Here is an 8,753-nt window from a genome sequence, read left to right as displayed (position 1 = left end):
TGCGGATGGGAGTGCGGATGGTCCTCACCGTTCATTCTCTGCTGTGTGAAGATACACCTCAGTCGCGCAGCACCTCTGTCGGACACAAACATTTCATCCAAGTGTCTTGTCAAAATTTTTGTGCCAAACTGGAGGAGTCACGTGACTAAAAAAATTAAGCAAATATGTGAAACTGCAAATAAAAAAAACGCAAATACGCAGAGGAGCACTATAATCTTCCCTCATTTATCACAGGGGTTGCATTGTAAAAAATAACCCAAGATAGGTGAAATTTACAAAATGGAATTATAGATTTTTTAAGGATGTCAAATTCATCACTACTCACTTCATACACTTTCTCAGAAAGACATGTTTAAAATCTCAAAAGTTCATATTTTTTGAGGAAAAAAAGGTCCAGCATTAAGGAGCAAAAGCAAAGATCTGATTGCGATTTGTGTATATGTGGCACACTGAAAACATTCTGTACAGGAGACATCAATTGAGAGATCGATTAACAAGGTCAGCAGCCAATCGGGATGGAGAAACCAGTGCACTGTAAAAAGAAGAAAAGAAAAGTGGAAAGTTGCACTGAAAAAAATCCATGAAACAATGAGACCTCGAAGGGTTTACCACAATATAGGGAGGGAACACTGTAAAGACCTCAATCCTCAATAAAGCACAAGTAAATTTAAAAAATAGAAACTTCTGCTGAGGTCATTTTTGGTGGAATTCCCAGATGACTTATATTGACATTTTTTACCACAACACTCCTTCAGGCTTCATTTTTTCCTTCTTTGTCGACTATCAAATTTAAAATTCTCGATTTTCAGTCCATATACAAGGACTTATTTTTTACTATTTAAATCAGCTTGAAGCAGCGACAGCAGGTTTTACAGATGAAGAAGCAGCTAACTTGCTTCTTGTAGCCAAAGTGCTTTAATGTAAAAAAAAAAAAGTCTCCTCAGAAAAGCCACTTTATGGTTTCTCAACCATTTAATTGACTTACCCCTTTTGTGTTAGTTAATGATGAGGTAATTATTTATTCTAAAAAGTCGGCGAGGCATGTCGGAGTAATACATTTGCTCGAACGGGGATAAGTACATGCAGAATCAGGAGCTCTCTGTTCACGTACAAGAGAAGAAAGTATTTTAGCCATTCAGGGATCAGCTCATTTGAAAGGAGGGGGTGTTTTCACTATGTGATCTTGAAATTACATTGACTTTCTTACCAAACGTATACACACAAGTTCTTTCTTTTATCAAATATGTACTTAATCCAATAAAAGTATAAATGTAACAATTAGTTTGATGGGTTTGAATATAGTTTGTGTTTTTGTAAGTTTGTGTGTTTTGGTGAGCAGCTGATAAAATGTTTAAGACCTCATTTACCTTCAAGGCAGAGCTTAGAGGCTGATGTCTCACACAGCTTATTGTTTTCTTGAGCTTCAGATTATTTCTGTTTTCAGGCCTGGGGCTCTTTTCATGTACAGTATTTTAAACGACACCATGTAAGGATGCATTTCCATTCTTCGTTATTTATTACTTTTTTCTATCCGGTTTTGCGAATTGGAATGAGCTTTCTCTGTCTTTTTTCAAAGACAGGAGAAAGAGATTATTCAGTCATCTCCTCGGGCAGCTGTCTTCTCATGATCTTCACAGCCTCAACTTTTCTCGTCTTGAACACAACCATCCTTCCTGCCTTTGAAAAAAAAAAAAGTATTTTTCTTTCCAGAAACTCTTTCAGAGGTGCATTCAAGTGCTTGAACTTCTGCTCGATATGCAGATTTCTCCCAAATTGCAATGCTGAGTCACGGCTCATACTTTACTTACACAATAAAGTACTAATTATTTAAAGCAACTGTAGTCGGGAAGGCCATGGTTCAGTTCTTTCCAATTAATACGTTTGTATGCATCAGCATTTATGTACTGAGCGATGGTGCATAGATCACTATTCAGGCAGACAATCGACATAATCAGTTAGGGCAATCTACCTGACGTGCTGTCCAGAAGCGATCGGTGCACCGCAGCACAAGTGCTTCTATTTTTTTGCACACACTGTAACACAAATGTTCTGCCTTAGTCACTACTGCCCTTGTGTGGATATGGGCTATCTGCAATTGAAAAATGGTCAAATTAGAATGGGGGACGAAGGTGACTCACTCAAAATACCAAGGTCGTAGACGACTTGTTGAGTGTGCGACAGGTTAAGGGTAATTAAGAGGGAAATTCAGGCGTCTCATACAGATTTTTTGTTTTTTTTCAGCTGTCCTAAACTGTACCCACTGTTCAGGATTCTTGTTGGTGCTGTTCAAGTGAGAGGCAGCCTTACTGTTAGAAATGAGGAAATGAGACAACCAGGGTGTAGTTTGTGTGGGTAATCTATGGACACATATTATCACCTGCACATCCCGACATGTAAGGAGTCAGTATGCATACCTGTCACAGTATGGGAGGGCACTTAATGGAAACCCCAAGAATGCAATGACTCAGAACCAGAATGAAGGGTTTATTGTCAAGATGATCCTGAAGTGCGATACTCTCCAGCTTGGGGGAATGGCGCTAGTGAACAGCTTGGCGACTCGGGAGGAACTGCAAGCGGTGGTGAAGCCGGAGAGTAGTTGGCACAAGCACGAGAAGCACCTAGGAGGTCTGGGCGAGAGAAGGTCGAGACAAGGCAAGGCGGGTTGACCTGGCGAGGTTTGCAGGCCTGGGCGAGGCAGGATCTTGTGCATAGGAATGGAAAGGGAAGGAGCAGAGACAACTTTCTGGTGAGGAGGGCTGGGAAGAGAACGGAGTAAGTGCTGTGGGTGACAGGTGGTAAGAATGAGCCTGATTGCCAGGCTGGCCAACCTTCGCAATACCTTACTACCAACTAGAGTGTGGCATAGGGCAATGTACGAGGGCATCACCAGTAAACCATAAGTCCATGTAACTTGCATGGTCTCTACAAATACTTCACGATATACCTACAACGACAAAGTGCGCTCCACTTTCATGACGTCTCTTGAGGTGGCTGCAGGAGTCTGAAAGTAACTGCAAGACACACCTGTCCCACCCTGTCCCAAGCATGTGACCATTTTTGTATCTGACCCTCCACAGGCCTGGACGACCCAAAAACTTATAGTATTCATATGGGTTAACACCCCATACGAATGCATGTGACTATGGCTTTCGCTAGAGGAGAGGTTTCCAAAGTCCGCCTCAAGGGCCAGCTTCTTTTTTGTTTTCCATAAATCCTGCCTTATCTGCTGCTGATTATCTGGATCAGGTATGTTTAGCCAGTAAGATGTTTCAATGGCAGGTTGGTTGGAAAACAGTTAGGGCACCGGACCTAGAGGCCAGGATTTGGACACCCCTAAGCTAGAGCTAGCAAGGATCCCAAGGCAAACTTAAAGAGGCAAGTGGAGGGTCATCTTTCCATTAACACCCATTAATGACAAGGATTAAAACACCTCACCAACTCCAAACACTCCTCCACAATACATGTGAGTTAAACCCCTGCTTTCTGTAGGGACCATGCCTACTTGATCCATGGAGGAGGGGATGGGATTGTGTGCTTTGAGAGTACGACTAATCCGACTGATTATTACAGACACATGAAGTCTGCTCACAAAACTTTTCACAGCATGAGCAAAGAAGAAAAAAGATATCCATATGACTACTGGGTGACACACATCATATCAAGAAATGACCCATGTTTGACCTTCTGTGTGTGTTTGTTTTTTAAATGATGATTCCGTTTTAGTAATCGCCAACGCCAGGGTGTTTTCATTGGTTCTGTCTGTGCCTGTCAGCCAGGGTCAGGGCTTCTCTCATGAGATCAGACCCACCCAGGGTGGTCTTTGCTTGAGTTCAGTTCAAATCACCATCATTTTTCTTCATGTGACATTAATTTAGCTTCAGCAACTCAATGGAGCTTTTTGATGCACAGTAATTGCAGAGCACATTTTACAAGAAGTCAATTTGAGATTTGCATGAAGAACGGCGGCGTGTCATGGTGGAGGGGTTTTGCAATAAAGAGACAAGCCAATGAAATTGAGATACTCGTGAGCGGGCCTGGCTTTGGATCAGAAGGCACCCATGCGAGGGCATGAAACACAAATGGGAAAATAATGACACAGACAGGAAAAAACTTTGGCAAAATTATCAAAGACCCAAAACTTTATGAAGCTAGATAACAGGCAAATACAGTGGCTGTTCTCTCTGAAATTGGGGGCCTTCATTTTATTCAGCAGGTGTGTTTGTATGTCTTGACATCAGATAAATGTCCTTCATAGTTGATAATGGATGTCAGCATTGTTAATTGATGTTGGACATTCATTATGTCACAATTATCTAGGCGGTGCTGGGTGACTAATGGGTTTGAACTTAGACAACACTTATTTTTTTTACCTCTGATGTCATTGTGTTGGTTTGGATGGTGCATTTCAAAATGTTTGGACGGTAAAGGTGAAGAAGTAGAGCACATTCATGTTAGCAGCAGTCATAACAGAGTCGTGTGCTAAAACAGCAGATATGCTGTTATCCTCCCACACAGTTTTCAGGGAAAGCTGTTAGACTTGTATGAGTATTATGTTTACCCAGCTGCTATGCAAAGTGTTTGCCATAGATGGATGAGATGTAGGAAGTCTAAACTGCATATCTACTCACCATTTCTGTGAAAGTTGCTCGGATCAAACCTTTACCTGGGTGGAACTACATGTTCTCCATATGCATGTTTGGGTTTTCTTGGTATACTTCCAATTCCCCTAATTGAATATACAGGAACTGGACTGAGTGACCCCCTCCCCCTTGCATTCCAAATAAGGAGTACCCACTGGTCCCAAAAAAAAAAAAAAAAAATCCCATAGACTCATTTTGAGAAATAAACAGCCACTCAGTCATTGTATTTTTTCGGAATTACCATTCCTGCTGTGCTACTTTATCTCTTTTTTTTTTTACATGTTCTTACTAATCATATTATTTTAACGGTATTTTATCTGTAGAGGAAGTTATTCAAGGTCTTTACTGAGGGCCTGGTTCCAACATGGCAATGGACATCTGGTGGAAAAATGGTGATTGAATTGATTTAATTTTGTTGAAACCGGAAGAAAGGCATTTTCTTTGAGTGATGTCTCACTTACTCAGCTAAGTTCTCTACATACAGTAAATGTTCCACCCACAGCCCAAAAACACACTTCATAGTTAACTGGTCTAAGTTGTTTTGAAAAGGAATATGCTGTTCTCACTCCCAACTTGTCATAAATGGATGTATGACTCGGACCCCCTCCGCGTCACATTTTGACGTGCTTGCTGTTCCCATTAAATCAGTAGTCCCCCAACCCTCAGACCACGAACTGGTAAAAGTCCAAAGGCGCTTGGTACCGAGCCACAGACAGGGAAAAAATTTAGGCTAAAAATGTAGGCTAACTTTGATTCTGAAGGAAGTTTTATTTTGGAAATTTTCCCGATTCCGTTCCCCACATCCACCTGTTTTGCAGAGTCACATGACATAACACAGCTGCTAGCTCAGACACTAGCCATGTAAAAAGCCCTTTGCTAAAAGCTGAGGAAGCCAAACAAAAAGACTATTTGGAAAGTTTCTTTGGGGGAAAAAATCCAGTGAGGATCCCAGAAAACGAAGCTGGAATTGATAACCTAATATACTGTCTTACCAGCGTCACTGGAACTCCAAGGCACATCCGTGTCGCACCTGTTTTCGACCCTTCACGGGTCCAGACAACCCAAAACCCCCCACACTCGTACAGGTCCATGTAACTAAGGCACATCAACTCGCAAGACATTGTCTTTGACTGATTTAGACACGTTACTCAGCTTTCATGAGTATTCTTTCCATTTTTTAAGGCATGGTGTAAAAATTTAATGAAGATGCTGTGAGACTGTGCGAGACTTATTTTTTTTTTTGCTCAACGGTGAACCCAGCAGGCTACAGTATGGCATGCACCTCCTCAGAAAGGCTTCCAGTTTGTGTGGACTCCTCCAACTGTCATGTCATGACTTTATGAAGGAAGTACACAGAACGTAGCTTGTCACAGCAAAGTAGGCCAACATCCACATGCCCCCGCAAAAACCCACTAGCATTTGGAAGCGTAATTACACCGTGATAGCAGGAAATTGCAAATATAAATGCCAACAACAGTACAGCTCCTGTCCATAGGAGCCGCAGGAGACGCCGGCACTGCAGAATCATCTTTTTTTAGCTCCTAGAGTGAAATATCACAGTGGGTTGTGCATAATTGCACCTATAGGTCAACTCTGCATCAAAGGAGGGTTGATCTACTACTAGCAAACAGCTGATGTTTGACATTTTATTGTGACTGTGCAGCCAGTCGGAGGGAGTGGATGTGCTACAGCTAGCAGATGATTTAAAATCCAAACTCTTTTGACTTGTAAAAGACTGGAGGCTGGAGATTGAAAGCATTTCAACAAAATTATGTCTAATAAAATATCTTAGCAGTAATTAAACCCTTACCTCCAATATGTTTCCCTGAGCCCAGCTGTGTCCCTGTACGGGCCGGTTAAGATCATCTGTCATCCACTCAAGGAGTAACTTAATTCCCTCAGGTGGCATATACAGACTGCCCACTGAGCCCATATAACCACTCTTACGCTGGTGTGTAAAAGAAAAAACGAAGCTGAAATTGATGACCTAATACAGTCTAAATGCCAGGACGGAAGACAATTAATCCTGTCTCACATAAAGACGTCCCTGTGCAATCTTCATCTCCTTCAACAGAAGCTGCCGGGTCCGTCTGTGGAGTCACGATGTAAGAGTCGTGCATAGATGTGGGGAGAGAAAGCTTCTGTTCCTAATTCTCTTCATTAATCACCTGTCTGCCGAACATCCTCCAGAGAAAAGCACCCCTGGTCCATTCCAAAGTGATTACAGTACTTGAAGGAACGCTCGGCGCTGCAAATGCTCATAAGTAGCCATTTTATACCTCTCCCGCCTTTCCTTTTTTGTCTCCATCATGATAGTTTCCGTGTCCTCCAGAGCCCCAAACATGCTGTCTTCCTCTTAAGACTCTTCTACCGTGCAGGTGTCTCTCTTCTTCAGCTCTGTTGTCAGCACCCTCTCTTTTACTTATTCCATATACACTTTTTTTATTTTTCTGGGCACACATCCATTTGGCATCCGACGTGGGATAAATAAATTATAACCTCTAAAATCAATGCCCGGTGCGTGATTTTGGCTGCAGACATAGAGCCTGCCACCGTGCTTGAGTTATGCCGGGAGGGCTTAAGCACAGACATTTCAGGAGGGCAGGAGCTAAGATTATACTCTCCTCCTCCTTCAATTTTGATTTAATCTGCTCAATTGCTCTCAAACAATTTGTTTGTCATGAGTTTCACAGCATCATGTCGTTGCTGCAAAGACTTCTGAAGGTTTCAAGGTGTCATTTGAATCTCCACAGAATATATCTTACATTTTGAAATGAAATCAGCAAGAGGTGATGGAGGCACTGAGTCTGCAAACTGTGTGCTGATGTTGGCTTTAAAGATTTATTGGTCTATCTGATGCATGACGCCTTTTGCTTTTTATTGTCTATCTTTGGGTATAGCGAGTCCAAGCTAACATAAAATATATACGCTTGTATGTGTGATTCAAGCGCCTCATCGGGCTGGATTCTACCCAGCACACATCACTTGATTGATGTCCTGTTTTTCTTTCTCTGTTCCCAGATGGAGATGATACCCGAGCCAGATCCTGATGATGAAGGGACAAAAATAAGTGTAAGCTGAAAACACACCGTGCAAACCAGTCATTTTGGAGCGTTTTCCATTGTGACGGGGCTTCATTCGGAGCAAATACAACCGCGGCTGATTTCCCTGAATAACACACCTTCCGCCAAAGAATGGAGCTAATCAGTGAAATCAGCAGCAGCTTATTATTACTGTCAGAGTGGTTCCCATCCCATACGCTGGCGACTATTATGCCCCTTTTTGCTGGCACTCTGTATGAGCGCAGTGCACCACATGGCCCTCCGATGACTGATCTCACTACACTCATTAAAGATGTCTTGTGTAATGGAAAGTTCTGAGTTTGAGGCCCCGCTAAGTTGTAAATACTACTAAAGTAGAGAGCAGGGTAATCTTTTTTATTTATTTTTTGTGCTGATTTTTATCATGGTAGCAGTTGGATTTCTGTAGTAATTGACGTATAGCATAAAATACTCATGTTTGTCTAACTTCAAAGGTTGTAAGGTAACACTTATGTAGTTGCAGAAAGGGATTTTAGACTGACTTGGAAAATTAGTTCGTTTTTTTTGCCTTCACAAAGTTTTGAAAAATCTAAGTTTACCGTGATGATCAACTTTTAATTATCCATTTTCTACAACATGACAAAACAAATGTGTTTTTTTCATCTTTATTTAACCCTAGAACACTTTTGCTGTAAAAAGTTACATCATCACTTTTGCCGGTTAATTTTTACTTGATATAATATACCTAAAAAAAGGATTTGTCATAAAAAAATGAATCAAAATATGATGATACATGATAAATTAGAGTAGTTTTCTTTTATTTTAAACTGTGGTTTAGGTAACAAAAAGGAAAATAAATACATAGGAAGATCCTAAAAAACATGCTCGAAAATTACTGAAAAATTAGGAATTTGAGAAGAAAAAATTCAGAAAAATATATGTATTGATACTGTAGACTTGGCGTTTGGTCCACCCATTCTTGGAACATGTGAGACTTTACCCATAGATCCATGACACTCAGAAAATGTGACACTTTCACATACATCAACTAGTGATGCAACCTGGACACATC

At 41.2% G+C, this 8,753-nt stretch overlaps 1 protein-coding gene across 1 annotated transcript in view; it reads left to right on the top strand.

The window, feature by feature from the left end:
* The first annotated feature begins 7,559 nt into the window (after nt 1-7,559).
* vstm2a (V-set and transmembrane domain containing 2A) overlaps nt 7,560-8,753 on the top strand; it is a 35,463-nt gene continuing 34,269 nt past the window's right edge. Inside the window, exon 1 of the mRNA XM_024280603.2 lies at nt 7,560-7,712. Coding sequence (XP_024136371.2) covers nt 7,575-7,712 — 138 coding nt within the window. The 5' untranslated portion in view covers nt 7,560-7,574. The remainder of the gene's footprint in view (nt 7,713-8,753) is intronic.

The sequence above is a fragment of the Oryzias melastigma genome, linkage group LG20 (genome assembly GCF_002922805.2).
Source record: "Oryzias melastigma strain HK-1 linkage group LG20, ASM292280v2, whole genome shotgun sequence".
Taxonomy (NCBI): Eukaryota; Metazoa; Chordata; class Actinopteri; order Beloniformes; family Adrianichthyidae; genus Oryzias; species Oryzias melastigma.
The sequence above is the reverse complement of the archived record's forward strand: the minus strand, read 5'-3'. Positions and strand labels throughout refer to the sequence as shown.